Consider the following 26253-nt stretch of genomic DNA (forward strand, 5'->3'; position numbering starts at 1 on the left):
CTTGGTTAAATTCAGCCTCAAAACATTTTTTATTTTCATAGGTGACATCTGGAGAAACTGAATAACATTTCTCAAAAATCTTCATTTCTGAATTGCCTGTGTGGAATTGTATAAAGTTTCTGGGACGTGAGAGAATCCATCTTGAAGCTTCATTTTCTTTTCCAACTAATGAACTCTTGAACTGAGCCAGAAGGGACAATAGTTTTACAAACAGTTAAATTTCAACACAGCAATTGGCATGCGGGTCCTTTGAAGACAGTCAAGATAGTTAACACATGCTAGAGACAGTTTAGTTTGACAGCAACAAAGCAATAGTTATCAGAAGTGGCTCCCCTGGTTAGCACCAAATTAGCCTCTTTTCCCCTTATTTTCTTTATCTGCAACATGTAATTACCCCTTCCTTCTTTTTCATAAAACCCCTTGCTCTCCCTACTGGAGCAGAGCACTTTTCTGGTTTCCGGAACCCGTGCTCCCCGAATTGCAATTCCAAGACCCCCCAAGAAAAGCCTTTGTTCTTTGTCGGTTTCACCACCCCCTGCTATTTCACACCTGCTTGACAGCACAAGTTGCCATTCCTCAGCGCTAACGGATGACTCCTCACCTCCCCCGTTTCCTTTCTGTCCTCGTGAAAAGAGAATGGAAAAAGTGTATCCCCCCGCCCCATGCTTTCTCAGTTTCCTCAGTCGCCACCTCTGAGAACTGGAAATGTTTAAAGATGGGGAATTTAACTGGAAACCCCGTGTGGCCTGGCCCCTTGCGGCCAGCGCTGCAAGCTGGTCGACCACCTCGCCGGCTCCGTCCCGGGGCGGGGACTGGCCCTCCTCCCAGAGCTGGCGGAGCTCCGCGCGCCGCAGTGAGATTCCCCCGGGCTTTCCAGCTGAAGCCGGCAGCCGCGCGCGCCCGGGAGCGGCGATGGGGAGGCCGGTGAGCGGGGCCGGGCGTGGAAGGAGGGCGCAGGGGAGGAGGGGGCGCGAGGTCGCGCCCGTGGCCCTGGGGACGGCGAGGGCCGCGGGCGTCCGGCTGCGGCTCGCCCCGGGCTGGTTCGGCGCTGGGCTTGGTGCCGCGATGCTTAACCTCGCGGGGAAGCGGACTTTGCCTCCCGGAGGGTGATTTCCAGGCCGGTTCTTTGTGCTGTTGTTCTGGAAGGGTGTTCGGAGACGGAGACGCTTCTCTCGAGATCATCGTCGTCCTCAGAGGGGTATGGGCGGGGAGGCGCGCGCAGGCGGCGGCGGGTCCTCTGGGCAGGCTGGCGGTGGGCTCCCCGGCCGCGGCTCGAACGCAGGAAAGCACATGCATGGTAGCTCTCCTGAGAAAGGGATGGCGGTGCCCCTGCAGCATTCAGGGCTCACTCCCTGCTGGAGAGCTCGCTCCCTCCTTGAAGCACCGGTCTTTCTCCATCCTTCCGTCCTTTGCGTTGGGAGCCAAAAAGGACCAGATGAATCAGGGTTAAACCCCAGGGTATCCAAGAGAGACAGACATTTTGTTTACTCCGAATCTGTTTCCATGGCACAAACAGAATGAGCAGATTTTTATTTACATTGGGATAATTGAAAAGAATAATAGTAAAAGACTAAAATCCAAATAATACCTCAGGGTATCTATTTTTTCCATAAATGGTTTATTGGCTTTTCATAATGCCAGTCATTACAGTATCTTAACAAAGGAGAATGGTGGCCTGGGAGCTTGTTTACCCCACGCCTGGATGCTGCTGATCTTCGCAGCCATCCTTCAGACGAGGAGTGTTACGTGATTTTACAAGTAAGGAAACAAGCAGAGAGGTTAGTTTTCCCAAGTCCATGTGACTACACGTGATGGGAGCAAGATTGCATCTAGAAAGTCAGGGGAAAGAGGCATGGATAGGAGCAGTTAGTTGCCCGAGAGAGGCTGTCAGGTTAAGACCAGGTCCCCGGGAACTCTGGCCCTCTTGGCCAGGGGTAGAAGTGGATTGCTCCATTTTCATTTTTGTACTCCCTGTATGTGATTTGATTAATGGATTTTTTTTTTTTTTTAGTTACCTAACATGTATTGGGATTTACTGTATCTTAGGCACTGTATTAAGTGGCTTAAATGCTTACTTCTCATAGTAAACCAATGAAATAACAACGATATTTATGTAGTGCTCACTCGCTCTTCTGGGGGCATTACATGTGCTAACTTGCTTAGTCTTTTTAACAGAGGGTCAGTGCTGTTATTTTTGCCTGTGTTTTGGAGAGGTAAAGTCATTTGCCTGGCTCACACATCTGATATTTGTGTTAACCCCAAGTCATCAGCCAGAAATAATTATGTATATATTTAATAGCAAGGCTTTCCTTCTAATTCCCTTGCCTCAGTCATTGTGTTTTCCTTCTTCAACATTCCTGGCTCCCAGCTCACACACTGTGTTCTGGTGTGCATCTGCTTTGTTTCTTATCCTAAAACACAGATTTTCACTGTGCGAGCCAAGCCATTCTGCATTCCTCATCATCTGCTAGAATTTGGGCTTGCATGTGAGAGAGAGGCATATGGTTAAAAAAAATGGCATGGAATTAGAATGCCAAAGAAGACTTTAGTTTTGGAAGCGAAGGTGTTGATACAGCAAGAACCTAAGCATTTAAGTTTTAAGAGCCTAAACACTGGAAAACCAAGGACATACGTGAGTCCAGATGGGAAGAATGCAGGTGATGGAAGAACCACCTTTCCTGACCATAGGAGAAATAAGTTTTTTTCTAGGCCGGGAGAGCAAAGAGGGACTGACTGAAGTCTATATTCAGACACAAGCTTGTGTTCTGAAAAGGCAGCCTGGTCCCTGATCGCCGTGAGTGGGGAGGGAGTTTGGGAGGATGGTAAATAGAACTTAAAGAGAGGTGTTGAAATCCAAGAAGAGAAAATACCTGTTCCTTGCTTTCCTGGGGGGAACTGTGGAAAGAGGCCAACCTCTTCATGACAAGGGAAGAGTAAAACAGAGATGGATAGACACATGCGAGTCTAGGCAGAGAGCTTGTAGAATTTCCCTTTGCCCAACAGAGGGAGAACCCAGGGGCACGGAATCAGGAGAACGAAAGAAAATCGGTGAAGACACTGCCCAAGCACAAGGTTTAGTTGCACAAACCGATGACCACAATGACTGCAGGGGAACACAGCCATCTGAAAGAATGCGTGGCTAGATGGTTGTAACCAAGGATTAGTAGCCCTGTCCCCTGGCTGGGCATTGTGTGAGCCTCTAAGAATGGAGATGGAATGCCAGAGATTGGGACAATTGTGAAGTGTGGGAGTGGTGGGGGCTGAATTGACAGAGATGATGTGATATTGACTGCAATGAAGTCTCTACCTCTAGTTGGATTGGCAACATGAAATAACAGTGAAATTCAGGTAAAGAAAAATACAGAGAAACCTACATTTCTTACACATCTCTAATATAGGAAAAGATAGGGAAAAGTTACATTTCTTGCCTGTGCCCTTCTGCACACACATGTAGGTCAAGTGAATGGATCCATGGGGCTAGTGTAGAGAGCAGTTAATCTGTCTACATCACACCGTCTCATTTTATAATAAAATGATACCCAGAATAACATTCAATTAAATGTCACCATGTAAAAATGCCAAGGATTTCTACCTGGACACATGAAAATAAAGCAATGAAGAAAAAAAAAAAAAGAACATTACTGTTTTTTTAAAAAATATTTATTTGAGAGAGAGAGAGTGTGTGTGTGTGCCCACAAGCGGGAGGAATAGAAGGAGAGAGGGAGAGAGAGAATCTCACGCATATCCCTCATTGAATGCAGAGCTGGAGGCGGGGCTCGATCTGGGGACCCTGAGATCATGACAGAAGCCAAAACCAAGAGTCCGATGCTTAATTGACTGCACAGCCTCAGGCGCCCCTAGACATTACTGTTTTTTAAAAGGTGCGATTTATATAAAATTTGCAGAATTTTCAGGGAAATCTACATCAGCAAACTTCAAGGCAGTCATATCTTTTTGAAAGTGGTTCCCCCCAAGTTATGTCTTTAACGTTCACAGATATGGATTATTTGGGAAGCGGATGCTGTCTAACATTTGCAGTCGCTGTTTTCTGTGTGTATTTATGGCAGCTTGTTTGCCCTGACCGTCCTACGTCTTTGAGACCTTGCCCTTGACAATGGTGGCTTTGAGAGCAAGGCCTCAAATTGCTAGGGATTGCCACGATGGAGGAGCCGTATTGCTGCTTTTCCCCTCCCCTGGCCTGAGCATGCTCTTTTATTTCTTCCATTTCTAGTCTCTGGTTCTGCATCCACAAAACCGAAGTCATCCGGTGGTTAAGACTTGAGCTGCCGCATTCCCTGAGGTAGTCATGAGATTGAAGCTTCCTTAACCTTTTGTCCACATGCAAATGCCCATGTCTTTGCTTTGCTTTCTGTCTTCAGGTGTGCAGGACACTCTTCTGTCGTCTGTCTGCCTACAGACTGATTGGGTTCTTGACAGCAGTGACGCTATGCAGGGCGCAAGGTAAAAAGCTACCCAGTTCCCCTGCATGGGGTGCAGGGAGCACAATTTCTGGAGTGGAGACATCTGGCCAGTGTTGTTTGTGCTGTGCTGGTACATTTGTCTGTGTGAATTATTTAAACATGTAATTTTCTTGGAGGAGTGGGAGTGGTTCTTTCTGCTTTCCACATTTTTATTTTCAAAGTAGAAAAAGACTTCGAATATTTAGAAACTGTTTCCATAGGTAAAACCAGACATGAAGAAATTCTAAGTTAAGGTGTTTTTCACCTATCAAGTCAAATAAATTTTAAATATTTTTTAAGTATAATTCCCTGTGTTTATAAAATAGGGAAATGCTTGGGGAGTATGAATGAATATATCCTTTTTAGAAGGTGATCTGGTAGCCTTTGAATTGGGCATGCCCCGCTTTTACAGAAAACTACGGAAAATAATGAAATATAGAGTCGCATAAAAGCCTATATAAAGCGTATGCCTGTGCTGTCCACTTATTCGTTGAGTTTCCTAGTTGTACCAGGCCTTTCTCCTCTGTTCCATGAGAGGCCACCCCTCACTTCACCCTTGACCTTATATCACCTTCCGTATGCTGTTGCTTTATATCAGCCTTGACAGGTGGAGACAGGGCAAGCTTCCCACCATCCATGGCACAGGCTTTACCAACGGACGACGGGGAATCTAAATGGAATTCCATAGAAGCATCTGAGAATTGTAAACTTTCCACCGAATTATTTCTTCCATAGTCAAATAGAAAAATCACCTAAGAAGTTAAAACTCTAGCTCTGGTTCCTTTTCTATTCTGCATTCTAAAAGTAGCAATGTCTTCAAATCGCTGCTCTGCAAAATCTCACCGAACTTTCAGAAAACCCCAACAGCAGGTATAGCCCCCATACCTTCTCCCGTCTACGAAGAGTACACTGCCCTAAAGCTATCCTTCTGCAATACTTGGGGTTCCAATTTGTGTCTATTGCTATGCTTATCTTCTCACCCTTGACATTATTGAAGGGCCGCGGAGAGGATATTGCTTCTTTCTTTCCTATCTACACTAGCCAACATGTTCTGTATGTTATTCTTTTAAAAAACCCCAGATTTTGGTGTTTTTGATAGAGTCTACATGCTGTCTACCATTTCATTAATTTGTGCTTTTATCTGTATTAATTCACTCCTTTTATCTCTTGGGGGGGTGGGATATTTGGATACATGTGTGTACTCATTTTTCAGTCTCTCTTGTTTCCTAATGAAGTTAGGATTAAATATTTTCCTACGAAAATGGCTTTATTGATTTCTATGGATTTTAATACATTATATTCTCATTGTCATTTATAGTAATTGATTATTCTTGCTATGATTTCTGGTGTAATTAGAGTTGAAAGAAGTATGTAAATTTCTCATTTGTTGCATTGTGGACAGTGTTCAAGGTCATGGGGTAAGAGCTTTTTTTGCATCCCATTTCAAGTTCAGTTTGGAGGAATTTTGGAAAGATTGTATGTTCTCTTTGGGTAAAAGTTACACACATATAATATATATATAATGATTTATATATAAATATTCACTTTTCAAATTTTCTCATCTTTATATTTGACTTTTTGCTTTATCTATATTTTTTAATATATGGAAGTGAAAATTCTGAGGGAACTATAGAAAACTGTCCCATTATTTTTGTGGATTTAAAATTTTTCTTTTCAATTCTATGGCTTTTTATCTGTTTTCACTTAAGTTGTTAGGCACAGAAAGGTTTGTTTGTTTGTTTGTTTAAAGATTTATTTTATTTATTTGAGAGAGAGAGAACCTGGGGGAAGGGAGGAGGGAGAGGGAGAATCTCAAGCAGACTCCCTGCTGAGTGCAGAGCCGGAGGCGGGGCTCAGTTCCATGACCCTGAGATCATGACCTGAGCCGAAATCAGGAGTTGGATGCTTAACTGACTGAGCCACCCAGGCGTCCCAACATAAAGATTTATAATGAATATATCTTATTTTAGATTGTTCCTTTTATCATTTTGAAAAATACGTTTTTGTCCCTTACAGTGTTTTTGTCTCCCATTCTTCCTTTTCCCTTAAGTCTCAACGGTCTGATGCTGAAACATTCCAGGTCTTTGAATTTCTCTTGAATTTTTTCCCCATAACTTTATCCCTTTGTGCCACATTCTGGAAGAATTCCTTGACCTGCTTTTCCTACTTAACTAGTTTACCCTTCAGTGATGTCCGTTCTGCGAAGTCAGCCAAATCATTAAGATTTTGATTTGTCATTTTCTACAACTCTGATTTCTACTATTTACAGTGCCAGCTCGATTTACTCTGAATACCACATTTATTCATGGCAAAGAGCTTATTGATTTATTATGTCTTTATTCATTTGGTAGGAGTTCCTGGGGTTGTAGAGTTTATTCTTCTTTCATTGCATCAACGTTCTCAAATGTCTGCCTAGGTTGTTGTTATATTAAGATCTCCCATTGGATGGTCTATCATAGCAACATGAGTAGCCGGTATTGGAGGGGGAGGCAGTTACTGTTATGCCTTGTATTCTGCATTGCATTAAGTAAAATTGTGAGAATGCGTAGATTGCTATTTGGTTGTCAAAGCCGTCTCGTACTATATAGAAGCCTCCTGAAGCATCGCCCGGTATATTTTTCTACCTTATGTTCCTGTATTCGCTGCTGCTTCCTAGAGGCAGACACTGCTGTTGCTGCCCCTTCTCTGTCGGGTGTGCGTGTGGGATGTGTGGGACTGCTACATCTTCTTCACCTAAACGGATCACTCTGCCAGTTGTCCATTGGCCCTTTCTTGCTTCTGCACCTCTAGACATGAACACTCTTGGTGATGTTTCTATTCTATCTGGCAGTTTTCATCTCCAACCTCATTCTTCCCTACTTTCAGCTTACAGGGATTCTTCGCACAATTTCCGTCACTGAGAGTTTGCTTTCTTGTTTTTTTACTCTGCTACTCTCAAAGATTGAATAAACATATTTGAACTTACAGTTCTCTAGCAACATCAAGGATGTAGGTAAATGTTTTCTTTGCATTTTTCTCTATCTGTTCTATGTTTAACTTTGAATTTGCATTTTTTAATCAGAAAACTGTATATTTTTATGTATTAAATTTTAAAATGTAAATGTTCTCTTATGATTCTATGATAAAAGTGGTGACCCAAAATGAAAAAATGCCGCTGAACACGCCTGCTTCCTTAAGATGCTCTCTGCAAAATTCCGAGGAAGTCTTGATTGTGACATGGCAGAAAGTCAAGCCCGTTAGCCCAGAAAACATGGTCACCTTCAGCAAGAACCATGGGGTCGTGGTCCAGCCTGCCTACAAGGACAAGATAAATATCACCCAGCTGGAACTCAAGAACTCAACCATTACCTTCTGGAACACCACCCTGGAGGATGAAGGGTGTTACAAGTGCCTCTTCAATACTTTTGGTTCTGGGAAGATCTCAGGAACAGCCTGCCTCACCCTCTCTGGTGAGAATCTCTGAGACTGTATTGTCTCTAGCTAGAAATGTTATTTTCAAGAATGTTTGGAACATGGTGGTAGTGCCTAGTTTTTCAGGATCTTAACCTCAGAAAGGTTCATGAGAAGATACTTAGCCCCTCATGTTTATTATAACAGTGGTTATGGCTATTTGGAAAGTTCATGGGGCTACCTTGAATCTCTTCCTGGAGTTATCTTTGCTCTGAGGAATGGTGCTGTCAGCAAAAGTAAATGAAGGACCATGGTGAGGATAACGGGTTCTTCACAAGTAGTGATATGGTTCAGACCTGGCTTTGCCTTTAGCAGTCATGTGACACTGGGAGCGTCCCGTCTACTCTCTGAACCAGAGTTTACCTATCTGCACAGTAAGTATGAAATCGATCATCTGTAGGGTCTCTAACAGGTTTAACTTTCTGGATCTAAAGACAAAGCCAGATCAGGCCTACCCGGAGCCAGTTATGGTGGTCCCTCTCATTTTGTTTCAACACAGTTCTCTCAGGATTGATAAGGGGACATACCTCAGAGGCTCTTCATACCTGATGTCAACAAGGTATTTAACTGGATGATAAACATTCTTTTACAATCCAAGCGGCTTAGTTTGACAAGATTCTTTTCCTTTTAACTGACACATAGCTGAGATCAAGAATTGAGAAGTGAGACTAAGGGGTAACTTTGGAGCATGGCACACTTAGTGGTAGTTTTAGAAGGGAAAAGAGAAATGTAGACAGGGTTATCTGGAATGTTAAAGTGAGAGTTTAAGCACACCAAGAATACTGGGCATGGGGTAAGGGGAGGATCAGTAAACCGGAGTGCAAGTGAGGTGTGGCCACAGCCAAAAAATAAAAGGTTGCTTTCACTTATTTTGCCTATAATGAGTCGTCTCTGCAAAATCTTCTGTCGGGTTTTCTTCTTGACTCTATTTCTTTTGTTTTCTTTGTCTCTTTGTCTCCCTGTCTTTTTTCCTCTTCCCCTCCCTCCAATCTTCCCTCCTTCTTTACTCTCCTTTTTTCTCCTTCCTTCCTTCCTTCCTTCCTTCCTTCCTTCCTTCCTTCCTTCCTCCTACCACCTCTCTTTTCTTCTTGTATCATGTTTTTCTCATTTCTGCTATTTTTTTCTTCTTTCGTCTTCCTTTTTTTCTCATCTTTCTCTTTTCTACCCTCCTTTACTCGTAAACGTTTGTATTATTTTTTACCTGAAAGCCAGACTCCCCTGAGTCTTCTGGACAGTAACCCTGTTCTTTTCCACACCGATCCTTTCCAGCCACACCTTATAGCTTCCATCTATAGCTTCCTTTGATACACCAGAGAACCCTGCCACCCAGTCTCACCATGTCTCACCATGTCAACCATACTCCTCTTCCTTCTCTTTCATCTGTCTTCCTGTAGTGCCCCTTGCCTTTAATAATCTGGGTATTCTTTGGAAGAAACCACAGTCCTCTGGCCCCATTTCCTCCTCCCACTGCCACCCACACACCTCTTGAACCTCTAAACACAGACCAGGCTTTCCTTTAGCTACTGCCTTTAATTATCTTGTAGGATCCAGGGCAACCACAGGAAAGCCAGTCTGTGTTTGCTCAGCAGAGATAAACTGCACATTGAAAGTACACAATGACAATGAATTCATTGGTCAAGGGACTTTTGAAAGGGAACAGGGTTACAGCTGGACTTAAAATAATGTGCTTTTCTCATAAGCTAGTTATTTTCTCTTAATTCCGTCAGGTGATCTCCAAGGTCCTTTCAGCTGTCATTCTGTGATTTTCTGGTTATCAGCAGTGAATTTCTAATTTACATGCTCTGTGGATATTCCAAGCAGGGACTTTCCAAGTCTCCTCCATGCGTCTCATTCCCTGGTCCAGCTCCGAGCTGAGAAAGGCCATCTCTCAGCAGCAGCCCCTCTGCAGGTTCTCTGGTCTGAAGCCGCCCTGGGCTTCTGAGAAGGGCAGCCTACTGCTATGGCAGTGCTGACGGGTGACCATTGTCAGACTATGAGCGGGACACCCAGAAGAAGCCAGAGATGCTGCCTTGCCCCTGGAAAAGGAGAACAGAATAATTAGGCTCTGGACTGTTGGGAAAGAAGACTTCCCGTGTCCATTCAGCTAATCTCCCTGCAGACAAACTACAGAGAGGATTTTCTTGTTGCAGGGCTGTCCTGGCCACTTTCCCTCCCGCCGGCCAGAGGATTAGACACAGGAAGAAGTGAGGAGTCCCAGTTTGGGTTGCATGGGCCACCTCATCCCCTGAGCCCCCAGTGTCTTTCTGTAAAGATCTTCCTTCATCCTCTGAGGAGAATGTAGTGCTTAACTGATGGCCGACCATCATTTTTTTTGTCCCAGTACAGCCCACAGTGTTCCTTCACTATAAATTCTTCGAAGACCACCTAAATATCACTTGCTCTGCCAATGCCCGCCCAGCCCCTGTGATCTCCTGGAAGGTGTCTGGGTCAGGGATTGAAAACAGTACTGAGGTTCTCTCGCACCCCAATGGGACCACGTCTGTCACGAGCATCCTCCAGGTCAAAGACCCCAAGAGTCAGGTGGGGAAGGAGGTGGTCTGCCAGGTGCTGCACCTGGGGAAGGTGACCAGCGTCGCACAGACTGTGGATAAAGGTAAGAGAAGGCTGTGGTTGCCTCTGTGTACACGCAGCTGCCAAGTGGGGAGTGTCCTGCAGAGCATCTTGGCCTATCAGCCAAGGAGCTGATGGGGAGACAAGGGAGTAAGTGGGGAAAGAAAGGCAGAGTTGAGGAAACCAGTAAAGCCAGTTTTACTGTCGTAACTATGGAACGTTGCTTACGTCCCAGATGCTTTTGCGGAGATCCATCCATACTGCTGACCTTTCCTGAGTGTCTGTTGTGTGCCAGGCTTTGGGACCAAAGTGCGACAGTGAGCAAGGCTCGGTCCCTGCGGGGGATACACAAGGGGCAATTATAAAACTGCGTGCGAAATGCTTCAGGAAGAAAGCTTATTGAGGACTGAGGGTGGGGAGGATTGAGGGTAGGGAAGAGAGGATTGGCTCAGATTGGAGGGATCAGGAAGATTTCCTGGGAGAAGTGACATCTGCGAGGAAGGCTTTGACTCATCTACACTGTGGAAGAGGGGCCACAGAGCTTTGAAGAAAGGGGCCGATCTGAGGTTTTCCTCACCCCTTTGCAACAAACTGTCTCCTGAGCAAGACCCCTTTGCGTTCTTGTGTTTCTCTCTAAGCTGCTAGCTCTGGGCCTCATGGACATGTGAGTGGGAGAATCGAGGGAGGGGCAGTTTTAGGCAAGATGCTTTGGGAATAGCCATGGTTTTCTTTCTCTGGATGAGACTCTCACTAATAAACTTCCTACAAAGGTATTGATGCTTTTTTTTCAGGGAGCATTTTAAGCACTAAAGCCTGGAAAAACTCACCTGTGTGGTGGCCTCTAGGGAACACTTCCTGTAGTCATTTTTGGGGTTCTCGAAAAAAAACAGACTCGAAACAAATCAAAAAGTTAACATGTAGGTGAATTTGGGCAAAAGATTTGCGGTGTTAGATCTGGACACTTGTGAAGAGATCCTATTTTCAGCCAAGGCAGAGGGTAAATTTCCCTGAGAAGCAAGACCCTGAAAAGGAACATGTCTCTGTGTCCCAGAATGCCAAGATCGACTTACATTGTTTATAATGTTTATGCATCATTTAGGGAACATTTGTTTACTCTGCGAACATTTCCTGAAAGTCCCATGCTTCGAGCATTTATCAAGCACTGGAACCATGGAAGTTCGACGCATCTCTGTCGGAAGGGGCTCAGTTGAATTATGATATGACAAATCCCGTTAGAGAAGTGTGAGGAGGGTGCTGGAAACCCCGAGTCAGGAAGCTCTTCCCCTGTTGTAGGATTGCGGAGTGACACCTAGGAGCCGCTTCTATCCACTGCGGGAAAGAGATTTAATAACAAAGACATAGATTAGAAGAAGTACAATAAAAACATTGAGATGAGTTACTGCTGGGGTTGGAATCATGAAATTCATGATTTTTCCCTTTATTTTTCTCTGTATCTTCCACAACTTCCTCAGTAAATATATTACTTTAATGGGTTGTGTGGCAAAGAATCTGTGCTTTGGAGGCAAACTGACCTCCGAACAAGCCTTGGTTCCACCCCTTACTACCCTGATTTGGGGTCTACTTAGCTTCTATGAGCCTCAGTTTTTTGTTCTGTTGTTTTTGTTGTTGTTTTTATATGAGAGATGATGATAATAATACCTAACTCTTCGGTTGTTTTGAGGATTAAATGAAGTAACGCATTCAAAGCTCTTATGAGATAGTAACCACAGAAAACATGTGGTTAGATTATTAACTAAATGTTATTGAAATAAAACAAAACCATAAATGGAGACCTCAATAGGTATGTATTTGAGGATAATTTTCATTGAAAGCTCCACTCTAGGAAAAACTCATCATGAATGCTTTATCACTTTTTGCCTCAATAGTTTCTGCTTATGACTTTGTTTCTCCTTTTCCCCCCTCCACCATCTATAGGCTTTTGGTTTTCAGTTCCGCTCTTGTTAAGCATTGTTTCCTTGGTCATTCTTCTGGTCTTAATCTCAATCTTACTGTACTGGAAACGTCATCGGAACCAAGACCGAGGTAAGTTATCACAGGAAGTACAAAGAAGGAAACAAATGATTTTTTAATAGCACCTCCGGGAGCACAGGAAGATATAAATAAAGGATGGCAACAATGTGTTTGCTTGTTGTTGGCTGGTGTTTTGGAACACCTTGGGGGTCATTTTCTGGCAGTTGGACATTAAACTAGATGTTTCTGCTTTTCATTTGCTAAGATCATTTAATGGCTAATTATTTGAAAGTTGAGTGAGTAAGGGTTGATGAGAGGAAATGTGGAAAATGTTTATCTGATGACTGTAGAGTCGGCTGATGGCAACACCAGAGAAAGAAGTCTTAGCACCCACACTGTGTCCTTCTACCCATTAACGAGGACAGTCTCTTTTCTTTTTACAGCGCTCCCCGGGCCAGCTACTCCATGTAAGAGACTCTGAGATTGCCCAGTATACTCACTAATTAAATAGTGTTTTCTGTGTTATACTCTTACTGTGTCTCAAACACTATAGGCAGCATACAGGTGACCCATACTTGGAACTATGTCATGTCACTCTCTCCTTATAGACTATAAATTTTTCTCTGTCCCTACAACATCTATTACAGTGTCTTATGTATATTAAGTGCTCAGTAAACTTTCATTAAGACAGTGAATGAATCTTGGATGGATGGTTGGATGGATGGATGGATGGATAGATTTTCAAAGTGATGTTTTCAATTCTCTTCTTTCTGTAATTTCAGTACCTCGTAAATGCTGAGTCTAAAACCTTGGGAGAAAACTATAAAATGAGACGCTATAAAACAAGAACAGTCAGCCAGAGAGAGAGAATTAAGTTTTTTTGTTTTCGGAAGGCGGCGCATAATTTATTAAAGTTAATACAAAGCTTCAGCTTATGGTGTGTGCGATGGGGATTTCCCAGGGTAAAAGGCTGATATGGGAGTTTTTTCTATCTCAGATGACTGAAAGATAGGCAAGAAAAAAACTGTTGGTTTTTAAAGTTAAATCATAAGCTATCTTTCATGTTCTATGTTTTTCGAACACTTAATTTTGCATAAGCCTTATATAAGCACCACATTAATTCTTGTGATTTTATAAGAAAAGTGACAAATCTTCAGTGTCAATGACCCCTTTGAAAAAGTAGATGAAAGTATTTGTTCTGTGGGAAGAGGAGATTACTGATCAGATCGTGTTGCTGCATATAAACATAAGCCCATAGAATTCATGAGTGATCTGCAGAATGTCACAGGCAGAAGGCTGTTTGATTGACTTTGTCCAAACATTTCATTCTTCCCATTAGGCCTTAAAGCCAAAGAGGGAAATTGACTTCCTTCCCCAGGGTCACACAGCTAGTTAACAACAGGCTTAGGACTAGAACCCTGGTTTTGGTCTGCTGACCTCTGCCAGAATGTTCTTCCAGCTATCATGCTCTCGAGTCCTGCTTGAAAGGAACTATTGGGTTGCATGTATTTTAATCCTTGCTTGCTGTCACTGCTATATTCGTTTAGAAAGTGTGAGGAAAGAAGTTTGAAGTGTTCAAATTCATCTTAAAAAGTCGACAAGAATCTTATAATACAATCTATTCAAGCCCAAGGTAAATTCCATTAGAATGGGGCATTTGCAAAATAATTGTCCTTTGTTCATTAAGTCTTCGGTTTTCTGAGAAACATCATTGTTCAGTGTCTTTTCCAGCTCCTGAAGCAAAGGGAGTCAGTTTATCTTTGTTTCCAGGCTTTTTCTCATTTATGAAAATAAACACCTAAATCTGTATAGAATCTTCCAAGCCCTGGGATTGCCATTTACTGACGATGTCTTCTGGACGTACGGCCAAATGGGTTAATTACATTGAATGTTCAGTGGCATAGTTTGGGTGACTGAATTTTTTGCTTGTTTCAAATATTTTTAACAGCCAGATCACTTGGTCCCATTTACTTAAATAACTAGTAAAACTCAGTGTCGATTATGCTGGAGACTTAAACACTCAAGACCAAAACTGAAGTTATACAAAAAGTTAGGAGAAAGGGAAGAAAACCACAGAAGGTGTTGACAATTTAAATTTCTTTAACAAATTCTGATTATCAATTTGTAACGAAAATGAATGGACCTACTACATTTGCTTCCTATCTTTCCTTACCCTTACTTTGGGTTTTCTTTTTTTCTTCTCGTTTTCTTTCCCTTATCTCCTGAACACCTAAAACTTTTGGATGGGCAGGAAAACATGATCAGTCAAAAATAACACCAACTGTCTGTACCTAGTGACTGGAACAATGATGATGTGTTTGGAAAGAAGGAAGTGAAGAGGGGGAACCGAATGTGTGTGTGTGTGTGTGTGTATGTGTGTGTGCGCGTGTGCTTGTGTTCAAAGTTCATGGAGAGAGAAAAAGGAGAGGAGGGATGAATTAATTCTTGAACTCACTGAATGTGAGTAGAAAAGAGTCCTCTCCAGGAAGCGTCTCAGTGGTAAAACAAATCTAGTTACATAAGGTTCGACCCTTAAATAAATTAGGACAGCAACAACAAAGTCTATTTTAGATCAAAATCACTTATTCTTTGCTCACAAAAGCACAAGCAAATGCATAGTTTTGGGATAGAGGAGTGATCTCTAATGATAGTGTTATTTTTGTAGAAAAAGTAGAGTCTCTATTTCTTGTGATTCTGTTTAAAGCCAGAGAGAATGGTGGCGTTCTTTTCCCCATTAAAGGCACACTCTGGAGGAAGGTATGATGACTTAGAGGCAATTTCTCTTTGTAGCATTCTTGATGGGATCATTGTAGTGACTTCCCATGAGACTGCAACAGTAAGATAATAGGTTGATATGTTTTCAAAGAACATCCTCTTTTCTTTCTCTTTCGTGAATCCAGTACTTTATTACTAAAATAGAAAGTGAAAAAATAAAATAAAATTTCCTAGGGAAATTTTCCGCCATTCTATAATAGTTCTTGTTATTAAAACACAGTTGATGTCATAAATTTGCCCCTTCCATATCTATTACAATGAAATTAAATTTGGGGTGGAGAATAGCCTTTTATTTCTCATTAGTCAACCCACCAATGATCACAGGCTTCTCAGAAACTAACCTCACCTTGGGGCAGATCTTAATAGCTGATCACCTCAGTTTTTGAAATTTTTATTTTGAGTACTAGTTTTCTTTTGTTTGACTGAGTCAAGGCAGAATTGGCAAACAATAGAAAATTTAGACATTCATATGAAATGCATATACCAAATTTCACTTCTTCTTCAAGTGTCTAGCTCTTTCATAGCAAAGTGGGTTTTTTTCCCTCGCTCACATTATCTGTATAATTACCCTGAATTCTTTCACTTCACTTCATAATAATGTAACCTGTAAATGGGCTCTTTCAGTGATAATGGCAGTGTTAATAAAACACTATGCCGTGGGTGGAATCATGCCATTTTCTTTGTTTTAAGTTTAGTACTATATCAAATAACAAAAGTGCCCGATAAACAATTTATGACGATAAAATTGGTGACTAGTTAGAAGGACAATACAAAGAGTATTTGTTCCTAAAATAATAAGAATCTTTGCTTCGCATAATGATTGTACTTATGTCTCCCTGAGGCAGGCTGGATGGGTGGTGGCCAGCACCCCTACCGCAGTTTCCTCATAGCTCCAAGCAGAAGAAATGGGGTGTTTTATTGAGAAAAGTGTGGGGCAACCTTTATTGAACTGCTTAGGTCAAAACTGCTGGGAGAAATCTTGCATTCCAACATATGTTTCTACAAGAATTTACCCTTGAATGGGGGCAGATGCCATCCGTCATCTCAGAATGTCATGACCAGATGACAGAGTCACTCGCTAGCAGAACCTTAAGCCTGGGCATTCTTGCTTGAGCTGTTCTGTGTCTTTTACCACAGATATCGGATACTGGAATTTTGGCAGGTTTAAAACATTACAGTTTCTAAGAATTACTTAAGGTTACACAGAGAATGAGAGGTAGCACCAAGATAAGATCCCAGGTCTTTGACTTCACTGACTCCGTGCCTTGTGGGGAGGTCCACATCCCTTCAGGTTAGGTGCTAGGAATCTGGTAGCCCTGGAAAGGCCCTCCATGGGTCTGCTTTGTAACTATCCCCAGCCCAATGTCCAGCGAGTTAGTATCCACAGGAAACAAAGCTCAAGGTCTTATAAATAAAATACATATAGATTATTTGGAATTCTTTGACTTTTTTTTTAAATTTTTTTTTTTTTTATTTGTAGTCCTAAGTGATTCTGCAAAACATTATTTCCTAGAATTACCTATGTCCCTTGGAAAAAGTCACGGTCTCCCTATGTCGCATTGGGTCAGGAATGTCCTAATCTTTGCCAATGAAATATCCACTGGTGTATTCTATGCTTACTGACCCTTCTGTTATGTATCTTCTTCAAATATGTTAGGATAGACATTATAAATGTTTGAAGTTAATATCTTGATCTTTCTTTTATCCAGAGCCCTAGAGGAATCACACAGAACGCTGAAAGTTACGCCCTGGTCTACTTGAATCTGACTCTGGAGGAAGGTGGGAGGAAAAGGATCATTCTCTGAGGGACCTAAAGAGCAGAAGAGGTAGGGATAAAAGACCTAAGAATTTCAAGATTTCCTACTGCCATCTAAGCTACCCCGTGCTTGTGGGGGTTCCAAAAGGAAGTCGTTTTACCTCTCAAGTCTGTTGTAGGACTTGATTTTATGAAGCAATGCAGTGCTGCGCTGTTGAAAGGAGGATGGACTTTGAATCAGTAGCCACGACTCAGAGGCTGACTCTGGCTCCAACTGAGGGCAGCCCTCTGTTCATCACTTGATCTCAATGAGCATCCACACCTGCATCCAGAAAATTAGGAAGTTGGACCAGATAGTTTGCCATTCTGCTTTAAAAACTGATGTAATTCCGGGGAAAAAAGGAATCAAGAAATGAAAAAGAGAAAGGAGAACACGGGAAGGTGTTAAGGACCAAAGAACTTTTCTAAGACTACCGTTTACCTTTCTGTTGCTGTTCCATCTCTTCTTCCATATTGTTCTTAGGTCCACGAGTCTGTTTCCTCTTCATGTGGTGGTGGCAGTCCACTACCTGCTGACTGGTTTGTTAGTAACTGGTCTTTCTCGAACCCTTGGTTTCGCTGCTGTTCTTTATGTCCTTCTGTGACTTACGTTTACCACAATGAATATGGGACTGAATTAATTGCAAAATAACACCGACAACCTTAACTTTACTTATCTACTTGTGTAGAAGAATAAATATTGTTAGCCCAGCAGCTCACATTTTAAAAAAGCATTTCCTGTCCCATTTGACTTATAATAAGATCCAGTCCTATATCAGTCATTGTGAACTCAAAAGAAGTTATATAATACAATAAAAACAGGCATTTAGGAAGTTTCCTAAATAACAGTCAATCAATTCAAATGTTTTTCCCTCCTGGCTTCTTTTCCCATGAGTTAACTTCTCATAATAGCAGAGAAGGTATGTATGGGTTTACAAATCCCTTTGTTCTAAATATACTGTTCTAACTAGTGGAACAATTTTGAACTCTTAATAATCACAAGACCAAATTAGTGACTTTTTCAGTGTCTTTTGCTTCCTTATCTCTACTCAGTGAGCCAGGAACTAAAGCTTAAGTTGTTTTCACTGTTGAAATGGATATTTGTATATTTAGTAAGCTTTTCATGTTATTTAATTCTGTATTATTTCTTATATTTGTATTAAGATACTGAATGATTAAAAGTGTCAAATCTAAATATTTGGCGCATGACACTCTTTGGGGAAATGTGGGCATTAAGGATAATCTTTAGGTTTTCCCTCTGTGTGTGAAACCCTCCCCTCTCCTCTATCTCTCACCCACTAAAAGATGCCACTAACGTTTCGGATTAATCACAAAGTCACAAATCGGATACCTGATCTGGGCAGTGGGAGCTCTGTCAAGTTGGTGACTGGGTCCTTTGGATGTGACCTAGTCAATTTGGGAGCACTTCCTTGTATATGCTCTTTTGATTTTGCTTTTAGATACCAACCTTTGCAAACTGATTAGCTTACTACAGTTTTGAATTTAATCAGAGCTACTGCCCTGCCTGGTATCTCAACTGCCAGATCAGGCAGGATAACTAAAGCAGCAGTTCTCAAAAATTTAGAACATGCTTAAAAACATTATTGAGGACCCCCAAAGAGCTTTCTTATAGAGAGAAGTGTTTGCTGATATTTACCACATTTGAAATAAAAGCTTTAAATTTAAAAAACCAAAAATATACAAGCATGCATTCTATTAGCCATCAGGGTGATGTCAACATTACACGTCGTGTAGTTTCTGGGAAGTTCCACATCACACTTGAGAGAGAATGAGCGTGAAAAAGGCAAATGATGTATTGGTGTGATGATGACAATAGTTTTGACTTTTGCAGATCCCCTGAAACAGTCTCAGGGACAATCTTAAAGACTGGTCATTTAAAGTGTATGCAAAAAAGGAGATCACAGTAAGAGAAGATTTCATGAGTCTTTCCCAAAGAAACTCCTTACGAAACAGGTATCTTTACAATGCCTAAGCATTCCATTATGTCATCATAACTTAGAGCAGAGAGCCCTAGAACGAATCCTCCTTTGTCACTAACCCAGGTGTAGCTCGGAGATATTGTGGGTTTGGTTCCAGACCTCTGCAAAAAAAGCGAATATCACAATAAAACAACTCAGATGGATTTCTTTGTTTCCCTGGGCATATAAAAGCTATGTTGACAGTACACTGTAGTCTATTAAGGGTACATTAATGTTATGTCTAAAAAAAAAAAAACTGTGTACACACCTTCATTTAAAAAATACTTTATTGCTAAAAAATGCTAACCATCATCTGAACTTTCAGCCAATCATAACCCCTGGTCACACATCACCTAACAAATAGAAGAGTAAGAAAAAGTTTGGAAAATTGTGAGAATTACCAACATGTGACACAGAGACATGCAGTGAGCAAATGCTTTTGGAAACATGGGACCGATAGACCTGCTCTAGGCAGGGCTGCCACAAACCTGCAATTTGTGAAAAACTCATGTCTGTGAGGTGCAATAAAGCGAGGTACACTCGTAAATCAATTAAAATGGCTTATGAAACGGCTTATCGGTTACCTTGGAAGATAGTGAAAGACCTGGATTTAGAACAGTGGGTTGTGATGGAAAAGAACTAGGAAGGTCATAGCCAACGAAGGCAGGAGGAGGAAGGGGTGACCTGGATCACGCGGTTCTGCCCGAGAAAGCGCATGCGTGTGGAATACCTGCCTTGCCCCGTGACTCCTGCCCCCTCACCCCTGGGAGGGGCTCAACAACTCCTCCATATTTATTCTGAGTTCCAGGTAGGGGTGCTTTTTCTGAATTTGTGAATTGGAAAGAGGCAGCTTGGGCTCTGCATGTTTATGTAAGATTGGGAAAGTTGTAAACATTCGAGTCACTTAGAATAATTCAATCACATAGTTCTCTTGCTGGTAAAAATTTAGAAAAATTCCAAGGTGGTGATAAACCTGCCTCCAAGACAGGGGAAATCAAAAGAAAACTTTTGTGCTTAAATAAAACTAAAACTGAAGATGAGAATTTGGTGGAGTGTGTAAAAACTTAATCACCAACTACGTAACATTTTATAAATGCAGGTTCAAAGAGTACAAAATCCATATGGTAACTAGGAATCATAAAGCTTCGGTTAAAACAGTTTTCTTTTTTACAAACTTTCTTCTACGGCTATTCTTAGCTTTCCAAGAAAGAGATTTAATTTTTTAAAAATAGANAATAAATAAATAAAATCTTTAAAAAAAAAAAAAAAAAAAAAAATAGAGCTCCCTAGGCGCGCCTGAGTGGCTCAGTGGGTTGAGCGTGGGACTCTTGATCTAGGTACAGGCTGAGATCTCAGGGTCATGAGGTCGAGCCCTATGAGGGGCTCCGTGCTGGGCGGGGAGTCTTTTCTCTCCCTCTCCCTCTGTCCCTCCCCCTGCTCATGAGTGGTGTCCCCTCTAAAAATAAATAAATAAAATCTTAAAAAACAAAAACCAAAAAACCCCAGAAGAAACCATCGCGGAATTTTTTAAATAAATAAATAAATAAATAAATAAATAAATAAGCTCCCTAAATTAATTCCTCACAACTGTAATGTTTTTTGGTTTTTATATTTGCCCCAAAGATATTCCAGATTTGACCTCAGTCTCCCCGTCCCAGGTGCTCAGGCTCGTGAACTTGCACGAGGTCACACGCAGCTGTGATTCATTGATAAGCAGTCAAACTTCTGCACAGGCATCACATTCATTTGAGCCTTGTGCGATCAGGGACATGTCAAGGCCCATTTTTCTCAGTGTAAAAATGAGGCCCCAAGCTCTTCCGTGACTTTCCTCAGGTAGCACCGTAAGCATGGGATGGGCTGAGACTCCAGCTGAGAACCCAGGCTTCCTGCCCAGCGCTCGCTCTGTCCTCTGCTCCTGCCGAGATGCAGCCCACACCCTACTTGTCAGTACATCCTGTTTGTTCTATCAATACTTTCAGAATCCAGCTCCTACCCCCGATCCTATTACCTGGCCCAAACCATCACTGTCTTGCTCTGAGACTGTTGTCATAGCTTTCTTTTTAGTCTCCCTGCTCTTTCTCCCCTGTTCGGTCTATTCTCATAACCGTTTTAAAATGTAGGGCAATACAAATCATGTCATTCCGCACAAAATGTCCATATGCTTCTCATCTTAGAGTAGAAGCCCAAGTCTTTACATGGGCGATAAGGCTCTCCATGATTGGCCCCCGATAACTCTCTGAAATCATCTGCCCCTCTTCCTCCTGATCGTGCTCTGCCCCCCACACTGGCCCCCTTGCTTTTCACTGTCTTCAGACATGTTTCCGCCCCAGGGTCTTGGCACCTACTCTTTTCTCTGCCTGGGATGTTCTTTCTGAAGAGAGCCACATAACCGATTTTCCCCAACAAATACTCTCCATCTCCTGCTTTGTTGTTCTCCATTGCACCCACCACCATCTAGCAGGCTCTGTGCTTTATTCATTTCATTCATTATGTGCCTTCTCGCATTAGATGGTAAGCAGAGATTTTATCTGCTTGCTTGCTTTTTCCTAGCACCTAGTACATGTGGCCAGTAATATTTTTTGGATGAATTCCTGTTACAGTAATACATTATGGGAAGAAGGAGTAGTTCAAATAACTTTGCACTGAAACATCCTTCCTGCCCTATGGGAAAGTGTGACTGACCGAGACCGCAGGAAAAGGGCTTTTAGAAATTGGTGGTCATGGTCATAGGGACAAGGATAATAGATGTAGAGCCAAAAGAGGGGCACTCCGGGCACTTAGTAATGTGTGATCTTGGGCCAGGCGCGTCATCTGTCTGAATTTAGGTTCCTCGGTTGTTACTGGGGTGTATACTCTGTTTCACGGAGCAGGATAGGCCTGGGGTGGGGGGCGGTGTCTCGCAGCGTGCCCTAATGCTGGCGCGTGACTGCCCCGTTTGCTCAAAATCCCCACCAAGACAATGTGGGCCTCGTGTCCTTATTTGTTCTTCAATTCCTCCTCACCCCCACAGCCAGCCCCACCCTTGTCCAGCAGCAGACGTGGGGCCGGGGAGGACGGGGGCCTGCTGGCAGTGGGGGCTGCCCTCTTGCTGGGCAGAGACAAATCCAGCCGGGCTTGTCTCCGCCAGAAGCAGAAGCCCAGTGTGCCATCCGGGATGACTTGGCCTTTCCTTGCGCTGAGTATGAGACAAAGAGAACAAAACATACAAAAGTTCAAGTCCTTTCTTTTTAGCATTGGCTTGCTTTCTTTTTTCTCTTTAACAAGAAGTTTGTTTAAACAACAAGACGCTTGACTTGAAGGGAAACCAGCTAGGATTCTTTTCTCTTAGAGTCGTTTGTCCCTGCTTACAGACTGATTGCCCTACGTGTAACAACTATATAAAAAAAGTTATAAAATTGTCCTGGTTTTTACAATGATAAATGAAAAATATTAAAACTCTCTAATTGAACAAGATATGCAAGGACCTTTATGTTCTTTTTTTGTTAAACAGTGGGAGCAAAAAAACTTACCGGAATATAAACCAAAGGACATGGCAGCATTGGGGGAGGGAAGGCAACCTTGGCTTCCTGACTAGAGTTCTGCCATCTTGCTCAATAGTATTAACAGCCATGACCTGCCAAGAGATATCCCTCCAGAACCCTTAAAGAGGATGCCAAAATGGACATCCCTGAATTCTCTCTCTAGTCTTAATCTGCTTCAGCAGATCTGATACTATGTCATGACCCAAGGGCCTTGCCAGAGCTTGAAAGGTTCCAGAGAACTCACATAGCTTAAAAATATCCTAGAATTTAATTCCTCCTTTCCATCTGTCCCTGTGGGTTTCTGAGAAGCCAAGCCAATTCCGCAGCTGCCTAGACATGGCTGGAACTGTCTGGGGAGAGAAGATGCTTCTCTCTACTTCATCTGAGAGCTAACTTTAATTTACAAATCCCTTGGAAAGGCAGACTTCAGGCCTGTCAAGGTGTGTTTGATTGTATCTGATTTGACCAAGTTCTATCCCCAAAGTGTCATCAGAAGCCACCATCTTGTATAAACCAAGGACAACAACAGTTTGAGACCTAATGTCTCAAGAGTTGATGGGCATATGCTTCTGGGGTAGCTGAAACTTCCTGGTGTATGCCAAGGGGCAGAACACCCTATGAGTCTCTGTGCAAGAGATGGAGTGGGAATCACAGAAAGTCAGCATTAGAAGTAATTTCAGATGGGGAAACTGAGGCCTAGAGCTGTCACATGACTCACTGAAACTACACAAGCCTCATTCCTTTACAAGGAGAGATGAAAGAAGCAGGCAGTAGAAATTCCCAGCGTAGCTCAGACAAAGACTTTTCTGTGGCCTGATAGAAGCTGGTTAGGGGTTAGCCAAGAAAACCCATTTCATAAGTTTAAATATAGCTTCAGGATGTCAGGGCTTTACAGGAACCCCAAATTTTCCTGAACTCCTCCCTTTGCATGAGGTTCAAAGCTGTTCCCATCACTGGTTTTTGATGTACTTCCAGCTTGCTTACAGTGAACAGGTAAACATCTGGTTTGATACATATTACCTGCAGTTAAATTCTGGAGAATTCTTTCCCTTGGCTAGCATAGTTTTGACTGCTTTCAACAAACATTTTTTGCCTTGGATCTTGACCACCGTGGGAGGGGAGCACATTCTTGGGTAGGGAGAGGAAACTTTCTCTCTATCAGGTTAAAAACAGAAACAAATAAAAACAAGAATCGCTTACGAAGTGAACATTTACAAAGCCAGACTTGAATGAATTTCCATTCACTCTCAACAAGTTTCAAAAGCTAAACATATCAGAGAACATTTCAACAGTGGTGAAAGATGAATAGAAAGAAAACAAACGATTCCACAAGTTTGGAGCTCATGTGTGGCTTGGTTTGAACAAAGGGATGGATGAGAGGTGATGTCATTAGACGAAGTCTGTGATGATTGGTTTTTAGAACTATTAAGTATATGATAATTTTCTGACCATACAATTACTGGAGAGTGACATGACATTTCTCTTTACCATCCTCCATACATCTTTCTGCTAGTTGCCTTTACGGGGATTAGCACGTACCTCGAAGTGGGTAGCATTTACCAAGTACTGTTCCAGTCACCTCACTGTCCTGGGTCCTGAGAGATCGTTGCAGAGGGACTTACTAAATCAGTCCTTTTCCTGGACGGATTTGACAGGCAAATTAACCTATCTGCATTATTTAAAAACAACTTGTGAAATACCATGAAGTAATGTCATGAATGTGAAATAAAACTTAGAAATGTGCTTGTAATTCAATTTATACTTTGATGACGTATGTAATGATAGGATAGCTTTGCTACGGATGCCAGGCAATGTGACACCGATACGTTGATCACAGTGTTGAAACTGAGATGCTTTACACTGTCCTCTCTCCTTTCGTGTATGTTTGAAAATCTCATAATCCAAAATTTAAAACAAAGAACTGAGCTCCAACTTCGTTACTAACTGGCTACTCGAGGGTGGCCTTTCATCTAAGCGAGAAGATTCTCTCCTCTATGTTCACAATCTATTCATCTCTGCTGCCTTTTCATGTGGTTTCCAAGTAAAATCTTTCTTCAGTCAATAACCTTGAATTCCTTACTTTAGACTTATATTGATGAAAACACAATATAAATATTATAAAACTTAAACACATATTTTATTTCTCCTCCTCAGATACCCCAAGCTATTAGAGCCAGCTCTGAGCACACTTTCAAACTCAGTGCTGGTGAACCAGACCCGGGAGTCATGGCTTTCTACTCACTCATGCACTCATTTCACAGCAGTCTTTCAGAGTGAATGACTAAGGACACATGGTCCATTTAATGGGCATCTGTTCTGGGGCCACATAATCTTAGCCCATTATAGAATCACTTAGGACTTCTGCTGTTTTTGAACAATGCTGCAAGAAGCATTTGCGGGCATGGTCAGTGCCTTTGCTGAGAAATAATGCTGAAGTCAGAGTGCATTATATAGCTTAGTGCTTCAAGTAAAAGCCAGTACTAGAAAAACTGATACTTTCCTGAAGGAATTGACCTACTACCTCCTCCCTGATTCTTATTATCTAAATAACTGATTTTCCCTTCTCGCCTTGACCCCCAAGAAGGCCAAGTCCAACTAAGCAGTTACTTTCCGATTATGAAAATAGTAAATAGTACATGCTTTTGTAAAGTATGCAAGGACTGAAAACAAGGGAAAGAGAGGCATCAAAAAATCAACCCATTATCCCATCATCCAGAAAAACCACCGCTTTACACTTTTTGTAAGAGCCGGCTATGACACCCAGTTAATGGAATAGAATTTACCATTTTGGTTGGTATGAATGCTTACCTTTCACTTGGTTCTGATTTTCTCAATTTACAGCTTCTTAAGTATATGCATTTTGAAACTGTTTCAAATCGCTTTGGGGAAGAGGAAGGGCAAATAAAAATTAATCCTTAAATAATATGGTGCTATATGACAGAACTATTGCCAAGTTTGGGTTTTCTGACATACTACCTACCTGACTGTGGGATAATGAGGATTCTATCAAAGGAGTCACCGGTCACACATTGAAAATATCAAAGTACTACACAATAATGATAATCAAAACAGCTAACACTCATTGAGTACTTTGCTATTTTTCCAGGCACAACAACCCTATGAAAAGGCACCATTTCCACATTTCAGCCTTTGGTATTCTTAAACAGTTCACTTCACTTCACTCTTTTGTGGGGTAATGAGGTCCACACCTAAATCCCTAAAACCTCAGAATGTGATCTTATGTGAGAAATAGGTCTGTGCAGATGTCATGTAAAATAACGACCTTGAGATGAGATCATCCCGGATTATCCCAGGAGGCCCTAAATCCAATGAAAGGTGTCTTTACAAGACATACACAGAAGAGGGGAAAAGCAGGGTGACCACGGAAATAGAGATAGGAGGGCTGCAGCACCAAGTCAAGGAACGCCTGGAGTCACCAGAACCTAGACAAGGAAAAGAACTGATCGCCCGTAGAGCCTTCAGATGGGGTGAGCCCTGTGGACAACGTTGCTTTTGGACTTCTAGTTTCCAGAACAGGGAAAGAAGTTTCTGTTGTTTTAAGCCACAACATTTGTTATAGTCACAATGGTTGGTAACCAGGAAAGGTATGATAACTAGGAAAATAATACATTGATCCAGAAAATAAAACCAGAACAAGTTCCGGGAAAGTAACAAAATTGAACTCATTATTGACACTGTTCAAGAGTGTGAGGGGCTAAGTTATGAAATCA

General features: G+C 42.0%; 1 protein-coding gene across 5 annotated transcripts; it reads left to right on the plus strand.

Moving 5' to 3' along the window:
• The first annotated feature begins 669 nt into the window (after positions 1-669).
• CD200 (CD200 molecule) lies at positions 670-18217 on the plus strand. 5 transcript variants are annotated; one of them, XM_011222487.3, is made up of 6 exons: positions 670-924; positions 4380-4461; positions 7589-7909; positions 10252-10524; positions 12417-12524; positions 16937-18217. In XM_011222487.3, the coding sequence occupies exons 1-6, from the start codon at positions 706-708 to the stop codon at positions 16942-16944; spliced, it is 1011 nt and encodes a 336-aa protein (XP_011220789.3). In that variant the 5' UTR covers positions 670-705; the 3' UTR covers positions 16945-18217. The 5 variants fall into 5 exon arrangements, with proteins under 5 accessions (XP_011220789.3, XP_019653172.1, XP_034514176.1 ...); XM_034658285.1 differs by lacking the exon at positions 670-924 and adding an exon at positions 1002-1198; XM_019797613.2 differs by lacking the exon at positions 4380-4461 and having other exon boundaries at positions 786-924.
• Positions 18218-26253: the final 8036 nt, after the last annotated feature.

The sequence above is a fragment of the Ailuropoda melanoleuca genome, chromosome 1 (assembly GCF_002007445.2).
Source record: "Ailuropoda melanoleuca isolate Jingjing chromosome 1, ASM200744v2, whole genome shotgun sequence".
NCBI classification, from domain to species: domain Eukaryota; kingdom Metazoa; phylum Chordata; class Mammalia; order Carnivora; family Ursidae; genus Ailuropoda; species Ailuropoda melanoleuca.